General features: G+C 37.4%; 1 protein-coding gene across 1 annotated transcript in view; it reads right to left on the reverse strand.

Moving 5' to 3' along the window:
• Nucleotides 1-22,238, reverse strand: part of ITGAV (integrin subunit alpha V) — a gene marked incomplete at its 5' end in the record, with an annotated part of 108,538 nt that overhangs the window by 26,896 nt on the left and 59,404 nt on the right. The window contains 8 exon segments of the mRNA XM_006164905.3: nucleotides 2,255-2,392; nucleotides 5,995-6,149; nucleotides 8,231-8,289; nucleotides 10,496-10,603; nucleotides 13,663-13,708; nucleotides 15,233-15,424; nucleotides 19,876-20,078; nucleotides 20,482-20,534. Coding sequence (XP_006164967.1) covers nucleotides 2,255-2,392; nucleotides 5,995-6,149; nucleotides 8,231-8,289; nucleotides 10,496-10,603; nucleotides 13,663-13,708; nucleotides 15,233-15,424; nucleotides 19,876-20,078; nucleotides 20,482-20,534 — 954 coding nt within the window.

A 22,238-nucleotide genomic window follows, 5' to 3' on the forward strand; every position in this document is an offset into this window, starting at 1 on the left:
TAGGGAAAATAAATCCTCTTTTAGTTTCTCATTATGGACTGGTCTCTGCCAATATCATGAATATAGGACTGCAAAAGATAAAAGGAAAGAAGAGGTGTAGCAATTCAGACAGGCAGAAAGACCAAAAGGAAAAAGAAGCTGGACAAAATGAGTCTGGTATTTACATGGCTATTAGGAAAGAGATGAAGAAAGAGGAATTAGAACCACTAAGGTGCTTCTATCCAATCAGGATAGGAGAAAAAGCAAAAACCTGAACTTTCCCTCCCTTTACATCTGGTCAAAAGAATGTGCCGGTTACAGCCAAACAAAAAGTCAAGAGAAAGTGAGAAAATAGACAAGAAAATAGTGAGAGGAAGCAAGAGCTTTTCGAGTGTGTGTGTACACATGCTTTATGTGAATAAAGCAGGGGAGTGGGGGGATATTTAAATAATGAAAACAGGAAGGAAAAAATGCCAAGTATTACAGAAGCTATTATTTCCCTCTAAGAGGTTTCAAAAATTAATCTAGGGCCAGCTCGATGGTGTGCTGGAAATGTGCTGCTCCTGGAAAGCTGGATCTTACACGGTGACTGCAATTTGAACCCGCAGCCCTGTTGGTCTCAAACACACATGCGCATGAGTACCCGAGAGCTGACAGGATGGACGGCTGGGTGAGGAGATAATGGCACAACTGACGGGGTGGAGCGTACTCTCTCTGTGCCGTTGTCTTTCTCACATGCACAGTCTTTGAACAAAGGGGAAAAACTAAACAAAAATTAATCTACCTGATTAGCTGGCTTAAATGATACTGGAATTAAAAGGATTTGTGAGTTAAGTTAATCAAAAGTATTATTAACAAAAACATTTCTAAAAAAATTGTAAAACTATAAAAGAAAATAATTATAGCCCATATGTCAAAGCATATAATAAATATAAAGGGACAAGTAGCAATTAATGTATGACAGACGCTAAGAGACTCGGATGTTCATCACTACATTATTAATCAACATAGTAGTGCACATCCACGAAACATGAAAAATAAAAGAATATAAATGCAGAACTATGGTTGCAAGTTCTACATTCAGGGATAATAGAAAATGGAGTGTGTACTATGTAGTGTACAGAATGAAATATAATAATGAATTGTTAAAGTATGAAAATTACAGAAGACTTTAAAAATATTTTAATTTGCCTCATGCTGCAAATAGTTTTCTAATAGTCATATAGTTTTCTTAAGTTACAAAAGCAAACAAACAAACAAAAAAAAAAGAGCTTATGGGATCTTAGGAAATATATAAGAAATATATGAAAAATAAGAAATAGAAAATTATTTGTTGATGATAACATGTATGGTAATATCCTTGATTGAGCCAATATACACTGTATACCGGATGGAAAATCTCATTGTGTATACTGTATTGATGTACAGTGAGTGACTGTAAATAAATAAATAAATAGGAAAGACAAAAAAAGAAATGGAAACATGAATTTAGGATAGAGTTCTATGAGAAAAAAAAATTAATCTTAAATTATGAACACTTAATAAGAAAAAGGAAGAAATAGGAAATATAATATCTAAACATGTGGAAGTTACATAGGACTGTGTGGGTAGCATGTGCATAACCTACACCTTTTTTATAATTAGAATGTATATCAAAGATCTTATAGATATAAAAAGGTGTTAAGAAAAAGATGCTAAAATACTATGTAAATAAGCTAGCACTTTGTTGATTTTCCTTAAATTATTTCACTTTTTTATGCAGAGGAAATATGACCAGTGGGGCCATTCAAAGGGGTATGATTAAGGCAGCTGGATCCCACATGGCCAGCCTCACAGTCTGAGTCCTGGACCTCGTTGTTTCAGAAACATGCTGGATATGAGTGCACTAGCACCCAAAATCCTGAAAGGAGGGAAACATGGAGGAGAGGAGATTACAGTGACCACAGTCTATGGGGATGGCTTTCTCACTTCACCTCTTTCTCTCTCTGTCTCTCTCTGGTGAGCACACATCCTCTGGCAAATTGAAAAAAAAAAATAGGAAGGAAGGAAGGAAGGAAAAAGATAGATGACTCCATCTTTCTCTGTATATCACTATTTTCTAAGGAGCTTTAAAATACCTTTGGCCTGAAAATGCAGATTCCTTCCCTTCTCTGACTAAATAGTTTATCAATATTATAAAAACATTATCTTAAAATATCTAAAATCATGAAATTTAAAACCTTTAAAAAAAAAAAACAAGGTATGAAATTAGTGATAAATTAAGGAAGTACAGTACCTGGCGACTCATGTTGGCCGGAGTGAACTGGTTAAGAATGGGTTGCAAGCCTGTTGCATCAGCAGCTGTTCTATAATCCAATCGATACTCCATAAAAATAGTGATTGGAGTGAGTTTGTCTCTAAATTCAGATTCATCCTAGAAATAGAAAAGCTTTAAATGAATGATAACATCAACCTAAACTATCTGGACAAATCCAAAGGACTTATCAAAAAGCCAACTGTATTCATGTGGATCCCTCAATTATGCAAAAACCTCTGGAAAATTATACTTATGTAGTGATAGATTATCCGTCCCCCAAAAGATTATGGTTATCCAGCCAGAAACTTCATCAATTTTTGCTTTATAATATAATATTTGACTCACACAAAAAGGTACCAGGCCTGTTCATAAAATCAGCGTCACGTGAGCCAGCCCTGTTGCCTAATGCTTAAGAAAGCTGGATCCAACATGGTTGACTACAGTTTGAATCCCTGTCCTAGTGGCTTGAAAAACAAAGCAGTTGCCTGTACATGCATGTCCAAAATTCCAAACGGATGGAGAAATAGAGGATAAGGGATTGTGGCATGACCACACTCCACTAGGAGTTGCTTTCTCCCTCTCTTTCTCACAGTCTCTCTTTGGTGAGTGTACGTACTCTAAGGTAATAATAATAATTAAAAAAAAGGCAAAAAAGCAACTAATATTCTTGGAAATAATGAGAATTCTATACTGTTATCTCTTCAGTTGCTTATATGCTCCTTTCTCTTTATTTTACTCCAATTTCATTTTCGGTAGTTACTACTATCCTAAATTTTTAAGTTTGTAATTCTTTCATTCATTTTAAATAGTTTTACTATACTGTATATGACCCTAAAAATGTTTTTCAGCTTTCCTTTTCCTTCTCTGTTTATTTAAAAAGAGGATCACATGTAGTCTTCTGTGACTGGCTTTCTGTCTAACACTCAAAGAGTTATCCATGCTATTGAATGTAGCCTAACTTAAGTTTTACTGCTAAATAATATTACATGATTAAAAAAAATCCAATTTACTTAACCATTCTCCTGTTCTAAGTTATTTTTAGGATGTTTCAGGTTTTTTTGTTTGTTGTTATTACAGAAATTGCAGTAATAATTATTCTTATTTTCAAGTATATTTATCAGTTCTATAATACCAGAATATAATGGCATCTATATTTTCCAAAGTCTCCATAACAATTTACACTGCCATCAGCAATGTATAAAAGTTCCTGTTTGGGCGAATCAGTGGCACAGTGGTAATGGACCTGAATTCATTGCTGGGACCTCACTGAGCACACGAGGTGTACATACATGCCTGTGATCTGGGCTGGCTGGGAGTAGGTGTGGAATGTGGCACAGGCAGCCTATCAAGGTGCTTATCTCTGTTTCTGTCTCATGGAATAAATGAATGAATGAATAAAATATACAAGAAAGCATTCCCATTAATTCATATCTTGGCCAATTTACAGGTATTGGCAGAGCTCATTTCAATATAAGATCATATTTCTTTACAGTCTTAATTTGAGGTATTTGTCTTGCTTATTTCTAAAATCACAGACAATAATTTAATCAAAACCTTTTCATATACTAAGATGGTCTTTTTTAGTCTATTCATGTGGTAAGCTACAGGTCTAGTCTTTTAATGTTCATTCACTTATATAAATTAGATCCAATTTCTTTAAAGGTATTTTGTATAAACTGCTAGGATTTAGTTTGCTTGTATTGGTTTAGTAATTTTGTATCTATTGTAACACTGAAATCAAATTTTTTCCCCTGGAACTCTTTGGCTCAGGTAACTACTACAGTGGGTTCAAAAAATGACTAAAACGTGTTCTGTTTTTCTATTCTTTCAAAGAGTTTATTTTAAAATTGAAATGTCTTGCTCTTCAACGTTTGGTAAATATTGCCTATAAAACCACCTGGGCCATGTATTTCCTTTGTGCAAAGATTACCTGTGAATTCAATTTTCTAAATAGTTAGAAGATTATTTAGGTTCTGTTTCTCCTTAGGGTAGTTTTACTATATTTTTCCCTGTTTTTTTTGTCTAGGTTTTCCAATGTATTAAACAAGCTTATTTATAATATTCTATTTTTTAAACCCTCTCAATTCTTAACACTGTGGAGTTTTTGTAAATCTCTCATTTAATTAAAATAGCATTTAAGGCCATATATTTACCCTCATATTATGCTTATGTGATAGCCTATACATTTTGATACGTAACATTTTAGTTATGACTCAGTCACAAGTAAACTTCCACTATCCTCTTGTTTTTGACCCATAAATTATTTAAAATTGCATTTTCCAATTTCAAATTTATCTCTGTTACAGATTTATAAAAATTGTGTTGTGATCAGATAACACATTTTCTGTATCACTCTTTTGAAATTTGTTTAGGCTTCCTTAAGCCCAGTTTTTAGATTCTTTAATTTTGGGGTGTTCCATACAGGTTTGTTAAATCAAGCTTTTATTTATTTATTTATTTTTATTATTTTAGGTACCAGCAGAGGGCATAATGGTTACATCACTGGAATCCCACGTAGTAGACTCCTGGACCTGGTGGCTCAAAACTCATACTGGGTACATGTGCATGTGTGCCCTAAATCCTGAGAGAATGGAGAAGAGGGATTGTGGCATGACCATCCACCCTGAGGGGTAATGTCTTATTTTCTGTCTCTCTGTATCTCCAGAGAATAGATATACCCTATGGCAAAATCTCTCTTAAAAAATTATTTAATTTTTATTTATTATTATTATTTCTTAATTTGCCTGGGGGTAGGGAATGAGATAGCAAGCCACCAGGACCGGGACTCAAACTGTGGTCAGTCATGTGGCAGTCCAGCTCCTAAATGAAGCTTTTAATTGTGTTATGTCTTCTAAATCTGTACTAATATTTTTATTTTCTTTTTAAAAATTTCATCCATTATTTCTTTAAATATTTTATACAAATTTATACCCTATAACTTATAATTCTAAGATCTCAGGCACTTGCAGGTTTAAAAGCTGCTAATTTTTTTCCTAGTGGCTTTTTTTCTTTTTTTTTTTGTTTTTTTTTTTTGGTTCCTAGTGGCTTGTTTCCTTGTGTATTTAGTTGTTTTTTTTCTTTTTTAATGAATTCATATTTTGATTGATCTTAGGCTGTGTATGGGAGGGGGCCCATACTGGATTGTTCTCCTGAGAAGCTTTGCATTTGCTCTTGGTAGAATCAGGGTGCACATCTGTCCTGGGAACATATTAGTCTTATTCAATTGTCTAGACTTAATGCAGTAATGTCAGGCTGAGACCCCTGGCTTGCAGAAGGCCCCAGCAGCATCTGAATCCCTGTGCTGGTAACTGCAGTTACTGCTCACCTTCTCCCTAGACTCCACCCATGCAAGCAATCCTGGCTCAGAGGTTTGCCTACAACTCAATTCAGATTTAGCCACTTGAGTTTTCTAGTTGATAATTCTTTTGGACCCTGGAGATTTCTTTACTGTCTTAAGAGCCTAGCAATATTTTAAAAGCACATTTATCATAATTCATTCAGTAGTGTTGTTGGGGAAGACCATCTGGGACATGCAATCTGCCAGTAGTAGAAATCCTTTATTCAAGATTGACACTTTAAAAAACAAGATATCCTCAAGTATATTTTTCTATATGCTTTTCTTTTGATTTGATGTCAATCTGCAGAAAGTAAAAATCATTCAGAAGAAAAAAAGAAACGACCAAAAAGAAAAGATAATGGAGCAGAAATGTGTATCTTACCCGCAGATAGGCTATCAATTCCTCACACTGCATCTGCCCCCCCCTGGAAATAGTCATATTCTTGGAGTGACCTGAGGACCTGCTATGGAGAAACAGCGCTCGTCGAATTGCTCCCTTTTGCTTGAGTTTATCCAAAAGAAGCTCCACCTGGAAGTCTATACAAACCAAAGGACTTATAAACAACATATTCTTTATGCACATCCATCTGTCCTAGATAGCTAGAATTTTTATTAAACACAGCTATGCACTCCTTAAGAAATAATTTCCTTCTAATTTATTAAGAAGGTCTGTATAGTGGTAGTAAGACTACAACATATTATTTCTGAACAAAAAATTAATAACAAGTAATTAATCTAATTATCCCCAAAGTAATGTCATTACACAATGTCAAATAATGATGCAAAATAATTAGCAGAGATAGGAGAAATTCTTTTTTTTTGGGGGGGGGAGGTTTTTGCTATATGGAGCGTGCGATCGCCAGAAAGACAGAGAGATAGAAAGCAAGAAAGCACCCCCCAGGGGGGAAGGCCACACCGCAATCTGTTCTCCTCCATTCTCCTCTCGGGATCTTGGACATGCACGCACATGCGCCCAGCATGAGTTTAAACTACCATGTCCGGGACTCAGACAGTGGTCGACTACATGGAAGTCTAGTGACATAGCCATTACGCCAACTGCTGGTCCCGAGATCGGAGAAATTATGTCTTAATTTAAGTTGAGAGTGGGAAGTCCAGAGGATGAAATATGTGAATTAAAACTTCCACCATTACTCCAAGCGGCAAGACTCTTGCCAATTTTGATTAAGTATTTACCAATATGCACTCATACAATTATGTATTGAGCACTATGAGAAATGAACAATTTGCATCAATTACAATTCTGTATCTGATAAGCTACTGTATCAAATTGTCAGATAAAATAAGTCTGTCAGGGGACCAGCAGTTAGGGTAATGGCTATGTCGCTGAACTCCCACGTAGCCGACCGTGGTTCAGGTCCCGGACCGGGTGGCTTAAACTCACGCCGGACCCGTATGCGTACATGCCTAAGATCCCAAGAGGAGAATGGAGCAGAAGGGACTGTGGTGTGGCCATCCCCCCGGGGGCTGTGGGGGGGGGTGATTTCTCACTTTCTGCCTCTCTGTCTGTCTTTCTGGAGAGTGCACGTGCCCTATAGCAAAAAAACAAAATCTCCAAAAATAAATAAATAAATAAATAAGTCTGCCAGAAGCAAGTGACCAAATAAAGTGTAACAGATCAAGAAACATCATAAATGTGTAGCCAACAACTTGCAACACAGTTGCTAGGTTTACAGCCTTCTAATAATCAGTTTTTTAAGTAGCTTCTTTAAAGAAAGCAAGAGCACAAATCTTTAAAACTGTAAGCTTCTTTCCAAAGTTTGGAAAAACTAAATATTGACTTTCATTTCCAATTTAGATGAACAAAGTCAGGGTGATTTTGTTTCAGATTCTGTTCTATCCAGTGGTTTCTCAAACACCTGTATATGCTCCTGCCTCAGGCCTCTGGAAATTGCCATTTCCTCTGTGCAAAATATTACTTCATATATTCCATGCCTCCCTTTCCTTCTGGTCCTTACTGAAAAGATATCCTCCAGCGAGACTTTGCTTGGCTACCCTATGTGAACTTCCACACACAAACATATACTCAACAGTTTCGGTCCTCTTCTTAGCTTTATCACTATCTAACATACTGAAAATCTTGACAATAGTTATTTACACTCCGACCTTGCACTGAGGACCACATAAAGCTTTTTAGAAAATGAAGAGTAGAGTAGCTGTGGATTGAATTTAATGACCATTCCCCCTACCCCCACCCCTTACTTCTAAACTGCCCCTACTCCCAATATAGATAAGATGTAGGCTTTCCCAGGACACGAAATGTAAACTTCTCAGTAGATTATCTACACATAAGCAATAAAACATATTCTTCCAGAGTTCATTTATCTCTCATCGGTAACTGCTTAACTTTCCAAAGGCCATAGGCTTATCATTCCAGGGGCTATTTTGCTCACAATGTCCACAATAAATGTATTATTTCTGAAGTGACTTATGTTACCAAACAAAGAATTATGTTTCAATTAGAAATGCCTTTAAACATAAACATTCAAAGAAAAAAAGAGTAACAGCAATTTGTTAACTATTCATATATCCTAAAAACTTTTTTAGGTGCTGTGTGTATAACATCATTGAAATACTATGATTTTTCTCAGGGTACTTACTGAGTTTCCTGGGCAATGCACCTTTGCCATCTGCCTTTAAGCAGAACCTGACATTAAAACTGTAAGAAAAACAAAACATAAATCCTATAATCCAATGTAGACATAGTCTTGAAAAATCACCCAAATTTCACATTTTTAATACACAGTTTATGCTGAAATTCCTCACATCTTTATTCAACTCTTAATATTATTAAAACAGGAAACTACACATAACTTATTCTTCAGTAATTCAGCACAGTTCCTTTCATGGTACTTTGGTGACAAAAATAATTTCTTAACTTTCTGTCAAGTTGGTAGAACCTGTTAATACATCTAAATGGGGCAAATGACAGTTCAGATTTACAATAATGTCTCATTTAGTAAAAGGAACCACTAAAGTGTCTTTGGTTACAAGCTCCCATAGAACAGTGTCTTTCATAATTTATTAATGGGTCATGAAATCAAGTCAATGCATTGTGTTCAGAATTTTACAAATAAATACACATCAAAACTGACTTAAGTATTGAGGTTAAATATGACTTCAAGCAACAACTATATGTATGCTGACTGGATTATGATGCATAATGTATTTTTTACTATGGGGGACAGTCTTTGAAAAGTTCGTGGAAAAAGCAATATTATAAATAGTATGTACTGATTTCACATTTTTTTGCACTAAAATAAATTTGTGTTTTAATTCCATTTTTCTCTTAACATTTTTCCCCACTAGAGGGCACATGTGTTAATCAGAGAGACATACAGAGAGGGAGAGAATGGTCACAACATAATCTCTTCTCCATTTCTTCCTCCTTTCTGGATTTTGGAAATACAAGCACATACACCTGGTTATTCAAGCTCCCAAGCTTGGGAAGCAAATGTCATGGTCAGTCATGTGGGATCCAGCTGGTTTAATCACTAGGCCATGGTGCCGGCTCCTCCATGAACTTCTAGAAGTACTCTTGTATGTGCCATAGTCAAAATCGTATGAAAGCTACTGCTCTAGTTAACGCATCTGAACATAACAGAACTTGAGAAACAAGGGCCAGAGAAGAATTCAGACATTACTTACGAAAAAATACTGTATATTTCTTTGAAAACTAGTACAGGTAGATGACCAATATACTAGAGCAAAATAATATTTTTCACTCAGCTATTCACAGATACCAAATATGAAAAAAAGCTGTATCTTTTATTGTTTTTTAAATGATTTTAGTAACTCATAATTATAATTATACAACCCTTCCTTTTTTTTTTTAAAGAATTACTTTATTTAACTTTAATTATTATTTATTTTAATTTGACCAGAGAGGGACAGAGTGAAAGACAGAGAGAGAGAGAGAAAGTGAGAAAGCAAGTCACCAGGTTCAGGACTCAAACCATGGTCAGCTATGTGGGAGTCCAGCGCCCTTAACCACCATGCCACCTGCTGGCCCCATCTTCCTGTTTTCTATGTCCCTTAGGTTAGCTTTGGTAACATAATTTTCTTTTTTTTTAAATTTACATTTAATCCCTGTCCCTCGTTACACAGTACAACATGGCTTTCCCCAGCATGAATATGGTCTCGTTACACAGTACAACATGGCTTTTCCCATCATGTATATGGTGCATGTGAGTCAAGTCAAAGACACTACCATATATATTATCATCGGCACATAACCACTCATTTTATGTCAATTAAAAAGACTATCATTTAAGTAGTAAAATGTTCATGGGTCTGTTTAAATATATTTGAGTCTGACATCTTATTAGTCTTCCTTCTTTTTGAATATATTCATTGGCCATGAGCAATATTTTGTAAAGAGGTTTTTGCTATAGGGTGTGTGTGCTCACTGGAGAGATAGAGACAGAGAAAAGAAAGGTGAAAAATCACCTCCCAGTGAGGACAACCAGGTCACAATCCCTTCTATTCCATTCTTCCCTTGGGGTTTTGGTAATGCATGTACACGTGCCTGGCATGAGTTTCAAGCCGCTGGGTCCAGGACTCGAACAGCAGTCGACCATGTGGGAGACCAGTGTCTTAATCACATCATCAGCTGCTGGCCCCATCATACACAATTTCTTTAAACAATGAATTTTACACTAGTTTGTAGAGTATTTTGGAGCCTTCCTTATGTTTTTTTTATCTGTTCTCCTTTATACTGTTCCTACTGTATGACCAATAACATGAAAACAGAATGTACCACAGAAACTGCTACAGCACTATTTTAGGGCCCCAGCCATCTCGTTCACTTTAAATGATTCTTAGCATGATTCATAATAATAACTAATACTAACAAATACACTTACCAGGAAACTTTGACGGCTGTCCCAGGCAGAGGGCAGGTTTTATTGTCTTGATTTAAAATGCTAGGGTATACTTCAAGGCCAGCATTTACTGTAATAACTGGTCTGGCCCTGGTTTTAAAACAAAATGAGAGAAAAGAAAAAGTTAGAAGTTACAAACTATATTAGATTAGGCATTTTAGGCTAACTTGCCTGCATAAGCAGCACAATGTCTACTAATGCATTGTTGTTCGTAATATCAAAAAGAATAGAACCTAAGGACCAGCAGTTAGCGTAATAGCTATGTCGCTGGACTCCCATGTAGTCGACCGCGGTTTGCGTCCCAGACCCAGTGGCTTAAACTCACACCGGGCACGTGTGCATGCGTGCCCAAGATCCCAAGAGGAGAATGGAGGAGAAGGGATTGCGGCGTGGCCATCCCCCCTGGGGGGTGATTTCTCGCTTTCTATCTCTCTGTCTCTCTCTGTCTGTCTGTCTGGTGAATGCACATGCCCTATAGCAAAAAAAAAAAAATACCTCTCAAAAAAAAATTTTTCAAAAAAGAATAGAAACTAAATGGGGAATGACCAGCTCTCTCAGTTTGCCCAAGACTGTTTTAATTTTACTATTGGAGGTTCTGCATCCTCAGAAGTGACGTAGATCCAGAAAAAGTAGGACAATGCATCAGTATATATGAATTTGGTCTGTTAAAACAAATAGTTAAATAAGTTCTGGGGTATTCTACTGTAATGCAGTACAGGTGGGAATAGCCATAAATCCATCTGTGCTGACTCAGGTAGCCTCTATAGCAATTGCCAAGATTTTCATCGGAGAGAAAAATACCACCTATGTATAAAGGATTCCTACAGACACACCTAGACATCGAATACATCTGATAATCTCTTCTTAGTTTGTGCCATAGGGCATGTGTGCTCACTGGAGAGAGACAGAGACAAGCAGAAAGTGAGAAATCACCCCCTGAGGTCCATGCCACAATCATTTCTCTTCCATTCTTCCCTAGGGATTTTGGGCATGTGTTTACATGTGCCAAGATTTTCAGGCATAGGGACCAGCAGTTAGCATAATGGCTATGTCGATGGATTCCCATGTAGTTGACTGCGGTCGGCGTCTCAGAACCAGTGGCTTAAAACTCACGCTGGGCGCGTGTGCGTGCATGCCCAAGATCCCGAGAGGAGAATGGAGGAGAAGGGATTGTGGTGTGGCCATCCCCCCTGGGGGGTGACTTCTCGCTTTCTGTCTCTCTGTCTCTCTCTGTCTGTCTGGCAAGCGCACATGCCCTATAGCAAAAAAAAAAAAAAAAAACTCTCTAAAAAAAAAAAAGATTTTCAAGCATAGAGGGCCGGGACTCAAAACTGTGGAGTCTGCTATCAGGATCCAGCTACCTTAACCTCCATGTCACCTGCTGGTCCTGATACATCTGTTTTTTTATTTTGTTTTGTTTTGTTTTTTAATGTACAGGAAACTTCTGATAGGATATACTAATAAACTAGTAATTAGTGTGAGACGAAGTGTATTTTTTCTTGTATGCCCTGTTTGTACTGTTTGTTTTTTTATCACATTGTATACTATTTCATTAACAGTAATTCAGAAAACTAAAACAATAAATTAAAATAAAGGTAGTTTTTCAATGTTCAGGTGCACAGGCACCTGTGAAAAATACAGTAAGATCAGGTCAGTGTGCCTGGTGAAATCTCTGAGTTGCCCTTATAACTTAAACTAAGAAACCCATCACTAACTATAACACAACACCAATGTCAGCTTTCCTGTCATGTATAAACTCAGCCCAGAGAAACAAAAACATCTTAATCTACTTGGAATGTCAGTTGATATACTAAGACAGGAGGAATCAGTAAAATACAGAGAGTATCTGGGAATATATGTGAAAATAGAAAACTTGAGATATAGGAACTTATACATATTGCTCTAATAAAAACATTCATTTTGGAATACAACATACACTGCTTTTATGGCCACAGACTAGGAGATACCAGTACCAAGTTAATTTCCTACCTCCTATAGGAAAATGTAAACCTATACAATTTTTAAAAACATGGCAGAAGTAAACCTGGAGAGAGAAAGATAAAGAAGAAGAAGAATTTTAAAAGTGAGAAATTACCCCCTCGGGGGGATGACCAAACCTCAATCCCTTCTTAATTCTCCTCTTGAGATTTTGGGCGTGTGTGCACATACGCCCAGTGTGATTTTCAAGCTGCCAGGTCAAGAACTCAAACCACAAAATCTGTCATGTGGGATCCAGTGCCTTAACCTCCATGCTATCTGCAGGCCCAAGAATGTTTTTTAAATTGAAAAAAAAAAAATCTATAGAGGCTGGCAGGTGACATGGTGGTTAAGGTGCTAGACTTCCACGTGGCTGGACCATGATTTGAGTCCCAGATCTAGTGGCTTGTTCTCTCACTCTACCTCTCTCAAAAAAAAACCCTCTCTGTCTCTCAAATTTAAAATATTAATTAAAAAATAATAACAATAAATAAAATTAAAGGTCAAAATTAAATAAATTTAATTTTAAAATAACGATAAAAATGTATTAAATTTTAATAAGTTAAATTTTAAAATAATAACAATAAATAAAATTTTTTTAAATCTATAGCTTCCTCTCCCTTAATATAAATATTATTGGGTCATCAGGAAAGTCATGATGCATAAATATTATTGGGTCATCAGGAAATTCATGATGCATTTTTTGCATGGAAAAGCAGAGAAATACATCATGACTTTCCTGATGTTATAATATTTTCTGTTGCTAATCTGAACAGAAAGAATGAACAAAATTTATCATTACTTCAAGAATAGTAGCTAGGGAACCAGCAGTTAGCGTAATGGCTATGTTGCTGGACTCCCATATAGTTGACCGCGGTTCGCGTCCCGGACCTGGTGGCTTAAAATTCATGCCGGGCACATGTGCGTGCGTGCCCAAGATCCCGAGAGGAGAATGGAGGAGAAGGGATTGTGGTGTGACCATCCTCCCTGGGGGGTGATTTCTTGCTTTCTGTCTCTGTCTCTCTCTGTCTGTCTGGCGAGCGTACACGCCCTATAGCGAAAATCTCCCCCCCCAAAAAAGAATAGTAGCTAAATCAAACACTGGCATTTAACTAAAATGCTTCCAAATAATTCAGAATATCCCTGTATTACAGGATATGGAACATGCTCACCTGTATAAGACCGCTCGATCTACACCAAATGCTCCAACAATTAAATCTTAAGAGAGAATGGAAAAAAATCACATTAATAGTAAAAATGATTTTTAAAACTTAAATACCATCCTATAAAATTTTTAGTGGACATCAAAATCATTTACTAAGAGGTTATAACGTTTCTAGGGTTAAAATATATGAAAACTGTAAATAAGCCCTCATCAGTGGCAGTGCTCATCATAGTCTTTCATTCAAGTAGTAAGAATGGCTATTAGTAAAAATGGCAAAGTAAGGAAGTCCACTCCCCCAAAACATACATATTACCAAAGGAATAAGCTTTACAGCTACCTATGAACTGTACAATTTCATTCCAAGAAAATTGGTTTTAGTTCTCTTATTTCAAAAACTAAACAGAACAGAAATGCGCACTACATGTATACTGACTATGATAGCAGCCAGCATTCAAATCACCGAGAACAGAATGAGTATTTATGTGTAACTGGCAGAACTGGTTCACAGTGTAGGGGGGAAAAAATCACATCAGAACTCTGTTTCATGTATCATTGTCAAGCTATTACATGACCAAAGTTTATTTTAAAAGATATCCAAAGTATATACTTTAGACACGGCAGTTCTAGAATTTTGTCCTAAGGAAATACTAGAAGTAGGTACCAGAATTATTCACGAAGATATACGTGCTCTAAAATAAGGTAAACTAATAGATGATACAGTAACTTGTTAAAATGAGACATAGAAAATCCATCCCATATGACCAACTACGGTTCAAATTCTGGCCCAAGAGACTTGAAAAAATATGTCAGGGACAAGCATGTGTGCCCAGGATCCTTACAGGATGGAGAAATGGAGGGAAAAAGGATTGTGGCATAAGCAGGCTCTGTTGAGGAATGCTTTCTCTCTCTCTCTCTCTTTCTCTCTCTCTCTCTCTCTCGTGCACATGTACACTTTGGGGTGAATGTTTGGGAAAAAAAGGAGTATCTGCTTCGATTTTAGGTCCATCAGTATGGTCCAAAGTGTAAAAGAGCTATAAAAAGGCCTTGCTTGCTCTACTGGCTCAACCCAATGAGCAACCTTGGGCAAATTACCTTTCTCCATCTCTTTTCACATTCCAGAATATGATAAAATGAGCTAACCTAGCTCATATGCCTTATAAGCCTTATTGGGAAAATTAAATAATATCTTTATTTTACACCACAGTAATTAGTCAAGTCCATCAATTTTAGATGATTAAAAATAAAGACAGCTATTAATAATATTTAAAAACTTAAATGAACCTCTAACTTTTGCTTACAGCTTCTACAAAGTTTTTCCCCTAATATTTCATTACAGACTTCAAGATGACAAAAGAAATTCAGAGAATGTGTTTCATACTGTACACTCCCAGGAAATAAAGCTGACTTTTCGTCAACTGTCCCTGAGTAATGGAACAATGCCTTGAATATAGAAGAGGTTTGTCAATACATAAAATATCAAATGAATATATTAAATGCAAATCAAAAGGACAGTAATTAATAGTCTTTGCTATTAGGATCGAAAAGCATAAGCTCTATACATATTGGTAGAAAAGCACCTGGATATCCATTTTTGTCTATATCCGTGGCTCCTTTCATGGAATAGCCAAAGCTTGGTGGCATGCTCCGAGCAGCCCACTGCCCTTCAAGGATTTGAGATGGGACCGCATTCAAGCCCGTTGATCTTCCATTGAAGATATAAACAAGTCCTTTTTTATCTTCACCCCCATATGGAGCAGCAATTGCAATATCTGTGGAGGAGAATCAGAAAAGTAAGGAGAAGAAGATGGATGAAGAAAGAGGGGAGAGGCACAGACAGAGAGAAGAAAGTCTTAGTAATTATAATTAAATATATAAAGACTTAATATTTATAGAACCCCTTTATCATGACAAATATTCAAAGTTCAGTAAGGTACTCTTTATTTAAAAGCCACAATCTAATTCAAGAAGATTCAAGCCAAACTGTAGAAATGGCATTAATTTGGAGTCAGATATTCTGAGTCTGACTTTAGACAAATCATTTAACCTTTCTGGACCTTAAATGCTTCATCTTTACAACTGAGAAACAAGGGGATGGGAAAAGGTTTAAGTGGGCCCCCTAAAAATTCATGTGTTCAGCAACTGTAACGGGATTAAAAAGGTAAAAACTTAACCTTATTATAGTATAGAAAGGTGGGGATTAGTGATTGGGTGGTTAGGGTAATATCTCTATGATTTAGCTCTAATGGGTATATAAACAGAGGGAATGAGACCAGAACAGTAGAGAAGCCTATACAAATGCAACCACGCTCTGCCCTGCTGTAAGTTCTACCTTCTTCCTTAGGTGATGTCTCTGGACTTTGTAGTCAAAAGCACTCCGAGTCAATAAACCCGTTTCTATATGCATCATCTGTCTCAGGTATTTCTGCTAGCAATGCAATAATGAACTAAGATACAACCATACCTGTTTCAATTTCCTTAATGTACTCAAATTATTTTATGCTTTCTCAAGGATATATCCCCTGAGATGCCAAAGATACCTTGATCACTCATCCTTTGTATGAGATGGCCATGTCTGGGCATATCTCAAACACTGTGAGGATCATGATCTTGTGTTTACATGTTAACATATACACTGCCCCCACTGGATGCTGAGTTCCTTAAAGATATGACAGGCTCAGATTACCAGTCTCATTTCCCGCACCTGTAAGAGTGCGTGGTCTGCAACAAGCTCCAACTGAGGATTTGTTAGCCTTAAAAAACAAGCATTAATGGTCTAGTGACCTGGGAGTTAAGAGAGCCTGATCCCACACGGGGAATTGCACAGTTCAAATCTTGACCTTGGCGGCTTGACAGACACACTGGATGTAACTGCATGCATGCCTCGAATCCCAAACAAGATGGAATAATGAAGACAGGATTGCGGGTTGCTCTTTCTCCCTCTCTCTGTGTCTCTCTGAAGAGCGCATGTGCCCTCTAGTCGTTAAAAAAAAGGTGTTTAAATTATGTAAATAAGTCTCTCTTTTATCTTTTTTTAAACTTTTAAAAAAGTATAACTTCTAAGTTGATGTCTATATAAGAAAGCCTGAAGTGTCTTCAAAATGTTCCTGGAAAATGTGTATTATGCAAAAATGATGAGGGCTTGCCCCTTAGCACAGTGTTTAAGGGAACTGAATCTGAAACTGCCAGCCACAGTTTGAATCCTGACCCCGGTGGCTTGAAAAGCACAGGAGATACATATGCACGGGTCAGAGGCCAGCAAGGACTCCCATGTGTGCCAAAAACCCTGAAGGGATACAGAAATGGAAAAAAAAAAAAGGGTTGTATGATTGAGCCTTTTTGAAAGGTGCTCTCTCTCTCTCTCTCTCTCTCTCTAGTGGGCATATGTACCTTCTGGAGATTAATTAAAAACAACTATAGGACTAGGCTGGTGACATGTTAGGCAGCAAAACTGAACTGCAATTCTAGAAACCACGTGCCCAACAGTGAGTTTGATCTGCAGTCGACCTGAAAATACTCTGGGTATGTATGTGCGTGCTCAGGATCCTGATGAGTTGGAGAGCTAGGAAAATGAAAGCAAGAGTAAAGAGGCCCTCTTAAGGGTGCTGCTCTCTCCATTTCTCCCTCCATGTGCTCACACATACTCCCTCTATCATCAAAAAAATAAAAGTTTTCCTAAGAGGAAAACTGCATGAATTAAAAAATTTTGCACTAAAAGAAACTCACATTTTCAATTTTTTCCACAACTTTTTTTGTTCTTTTTCTTTTTTTGGAGAGGTTTCTGCTATAGGGCACATGCGGCTCACCAGAGAGACAGAGAGAGAGAGACAGAAAGCGAGAAATCACCCCCCAGGGGGAATGGCCATGCCTCAATCCCTACTCCTCTATTCTCCTCTTGGGATCTAGGGCACACACACCCAGCGTGAGTTTAAGCCACGGGGTCCGGAACTCCAATCACGGTCGACTACATGGGAGTCTAGTGACAGCCATTATGCCAACTGCTGGTCCCTCCACGACCTTTTTAAAGTACCCTACTATTTATTAAAATATAATATCCCAACAAACAGTGGCTCTAGTGTTAAGACATTGTTTAATAAAAGTTATTTTTAACCTTTTCTAAACCCTACATTATCTTATACAAACTAATCATCTTTTTGTCTGTCCTGTCAGGAGAGACCTATCTTTTCATGCCATCAGTTTTTTCCTTTGATCATTTTAGTGGCTCTTTTCTGGTTTTCTTCTTTTTCTCTCTCTGTTTTTATGAAGGAGTATTGACAAAAACTGTGCATTGCCCCATTATGTAAAACTGTGGAATGTAATTTTGTTGCTCAGTTTTTCATATTCCTTTTGATAATACCCAGAGTTGTCCTGGTGGAGGTAGGTGAAAGGAAGGAATCTAAAACTATGGGAATGATGATGCTTAATGTCATCAGGTATGAATAAAATAGAGAATATAATGAATAGTGTGTGTGTGTGTGTGTTTACATATATGAATATGCAAATTTTATGCAAATATGGCTCAGATCATTGTTCACTGCAGATATCATTCATGGTCTACTATTTGGAACAATAAGATCCAAGGAGAAACCTTGAGAGACCATAATCATCCTTCACAGTCTCTAGCTCTAAAAGTAAAACCTTTTTGTAAAACTAACATTTTTATTAAAGCCATTGTTGTTTATATTTATTGACAGTCATATACTTTAATAAAAATATAGGAAGCAGAATGAGATGCTGCTCAGGTCATGAGAGTAAAGAAAGTTTCTTTAAAGTGGTGGGAATATCCAAAACACAAAGGTGACAGCAAGTAGGTCCAGGCTCTCCCAGAAAGCCTGGGGACAGGAGCCCAGCTACAGAGCAAAGAACTCATCGACCATGTGCAAGGGAGAAGAGTTCATATTTGCCTCTGCATTTTCTAGGTAGTATTTAGCATCAATAAGTAATGATTTGGTCTGTCCTATGACATCCTTTTTGTCTTTTATTATGAACTTTATACCATAGCACCATTTGATTTATGCTAAGTTCTCTTGGAAGTAAAACTCTTTAAGACTGGGGCTGGCAGGTGGCATGGGGGTTAAGAGCACTGGACTCCCATATGGCCAACCATGGTTCAAGTCCCGGACCTCGCAGCTTACTTTCTCACTTTCCTTCTGTCTCTCTTGTCAAATTAAAATAAGCAAATAAATAAAGTTAAATATATAATCTTTAAGAAGATTTGGAGAAGCAAAATTTATCGTTCAGTAATTTTTAACTAACACTGAAAACTTCTAGGGTTAATCTTCAAGGTGACACTCCCAGTACATGACATATAACTATTCAAAAAGCTGGAGTGGATCTTGAGGCCAAACAACATTTCCTTTTACAATACCACTTGAAACACATTTTTAAAAAAAACTATATTCTTGATGCTTTCTTTTAACATGTAACTTCACTGTTAAGTGGGCATACCCTTATATATTATTGATTATACAAATAAACAATTCATCTCTCCACTCTGTGATTGCTAGAAAGGCTTCTAATGATATTCTTCAAAAATAAAACCCTTGGTAAATTGTAAAATTTGAAAATTTTATAGTAAAGACCAACTTTGCTTCTTAAAGATATAAATGGCTATTGAAATGAGAGTATTATAAAACAACGGGGGTTTTTTTACCCCATTTGTATGCCCCTTGCAACATAACCTTGCTCAGAACATTTTATATAGCCACAACAAAATTAAGGTTTTAAAAATATTCATGACTGATCACACCTTTGCAGCATGCACGAGGGCACTAGCATCAGCACTCCTTGACCATGTGTCTGGGAGCACTTCTGACATTACAGTCAAGTGGACAGCAGAGGGCGCTGCCGCTAAGCAGGACCCAGAGACAGTAACCGGAGCACTTCTGACATTACAGTCAAATGGACAGCAGAGGGCACTGCCGCTAAGCAGGACCCAGAGACAGTAACCCAGCAGCGGGCACTGGGCACCACCAGATGGAAAGTTTCTTTCTGACAAGCTAATTAAGGTGGCAAGTATAGTACTCACGAGTCCATTTTTGAAAACTCTGCTCTGATTATTTACAGAAAAAAAAAGCAATCTGTCCTTAAAAATTGGCTTGTCACTTAATGACTGTGTGTTTCCAGGAAGGTTTGCTCACGTGGATTTCTGCAGATGGGGTTATGGAATTGTTCCCAGGGGACACAGAAAAAGGGACCCACAGTTGCTAAACTTGGATCTTACCATTGAAGCCATCCTGGTCCAGATCTCCCAAAGGAGCTATGGCACTGCCAAATCGGGCAAAGACCTCAAACCCATTCAGCTTTGTTGTCTGGAAGTCTCCCGAAGCTCTTTGCAAAGACACTGAGACCTGCCCCACCTCTTGGAGTTTGCCGTCAGAGCCACGATCCATGAAGAGAGGTGCTCCAATGAACACGTCTGCATAACTAAAGGAACAGACTCATCTCAGCAACGTGACCAAATTCCACCTATTTGTAGACATTTTCTGTCTTAGTAAAACTCAGTTTCCCTATTGATATATCTGTCATGGCCACACTGAAGCCCAACGTGATAACTACTGCAGTTATTTCCATTGCAAGGCTACCTTTAACCTTTTAAGAAACTACGAGAAACTTATAAAACTATTTTTCTTTTAAAGAGCTATTAAAAACAATTATAACCAATGTAGGTTTTTCTAGTATTCATGATTGAGGTTGCTTTACATAGTTTTAAATAGAAAGGAGATAGCAGGAAAGAGACACAAAAACAAACAGGAAAATGTTTAGTTTTAGTGAAGCATTCATAAACATGAGAGGAAAACTGTTTCTGGAAAGAATTTTTGAAACTTACTCATCCCCATTAATGTCAGTGGCAGCTACAGAAAATCCAAAATAGGCAGCCATCTGGATAACAAGATGAAAATGAAATGTTTACATTTCATCCAACTAGCTTAGACAATTCACATTTGTAGTAATATGCATCAAATAGAAAAAAGGTTTTGTTTTTACTCTGCCTACAGTGGTTGAAGCAATTACTTCCCTTTGGTTTATTCTACCAACACAATAATAATCAGATAATGATGTCTGCTTATTTTCCTAGATTTAAGGCCATTCTGCATACATCACCTCAATGCCTTCGATATGTGACACTTAAGTCCAAGTACAATCATTTCTCCTCTCCACTTCCTAAAACATGCTGACACAGACACCCTATCAGAAAGACACATACTAAGACCAGCAGTTAGCGTAATGGCTATGTCGCTGAACTGCCATGTAGCCAACCACGGTTTGAGTCTCAGACTCAGTGGCTTAAACTCACACCGGGCGTGTGTGCATGCATGCTCAAGATCCCAAGAGGAGAATGGAGGAGAAGGGATTGTGGCATGGCCATCCCCCCTGGGGGGTGATTTCTCACTTTCTATCTCTCTGTCTGTCTCTGTCTTCCTGGCAAGCGCACACGCCCTATAGCAAAAAAAAAAAAAACCTCTCCAAAAAAAAAAAATGTACATCCTCAAGAGGGGCCTCTTATGCAGCTAGGGTAACAAATAATCTTTATTTATTTTTTTTTTTTTGGGAGAGATTTTTGCCAGAGGGCACATGCACTTGCTAGAGAGACAGACAGCAAGAAATCACGCTCCAGGGGAATGGCCACACAGCAATCCCTTCGCCTACATTCTTCTCTTGGGATTTTGGGCAGGCACACACCCACACCAAGCATGAGTTTCAGGCTCCACGTCTGGGACTCAAATAGTGGTTGACTATGTGGGAGTTTAGAACCTTAACCACCACGCTGCCTGCTGGTCACAATAATTATTAATAATAGGTAATCATTTGTTTCTCCCTATGTGAAACTACTACTACTCTAAATTTTTAAAAAATATTCATTCATTCATTATTATTATTTTAATTTGTTATAAGCCATGTGTGCTCACCAGACAGACACAGAGAGGGAGGGAGAGTGAGAAAGCAAGACAACAGGTCCAGGACCTGAACCGCAATTGGCCATTTAAGAGTACAGCACCTTCTCCATAACACCTGCTGGCCCTGAAGCTACTACTACTCTAAGAAAATTGTTTAAAAAGATATGGAAAGTTCATTTTTTTCTTCCTATTTTAATTGATTACTTACCAAATGGTTTTGCTTTTCAATTTCATACAGTACAAATGTTTTGGGGTATATTTTGTGCTTATTAAGCATATAGAAAAGGATTGTCCCCTCTACCATAGGAGACCACAAGCCATCATGGACAAAGCAGACTAACTGAAAATAAAGGTGAAAAAGAAAAGTTCTAAAGAGACCCCAACATGCAAAACAAATCTAAGAGAGATGACAGATTAAAGATGAACTAAGGCTGAGCCAGCAGGTGGTGTGGTGATCAAGAGGCTAGATTCCCACACAGATGCCCATGGTTCAGGTCCAGACCTAGCAGCTTGAAAATCATGTAGGGCACATGTGCATGCATGTTCAAAATACCGAGAGACAGGAAGAGGAGGGATTGTGGCATGGCTATCCTCACTAGGGGATGCTTTTTTATACTTTCCTCCTCCCTCTCTCTGGTGAGTGTACATGCCTTATACCAAAAACTTAAGGAAAAAAAAAAAAAAAAGG

Source organism: Tupaia chinensis, unplaced genomic scaffold (assembly GCF_000334495.1).
Source record: "Tupaia chinensis unplaced genomic scaffold, TupChi_1.0 Scaffold143757_1, whole genome shotgun sequence".
Lineage (NCBI taxonomy): Eukaryota > Metazoa > Chordata > Mammalia > Scandentia > Tupaiidae > Tupaia > Tupaia belangeri.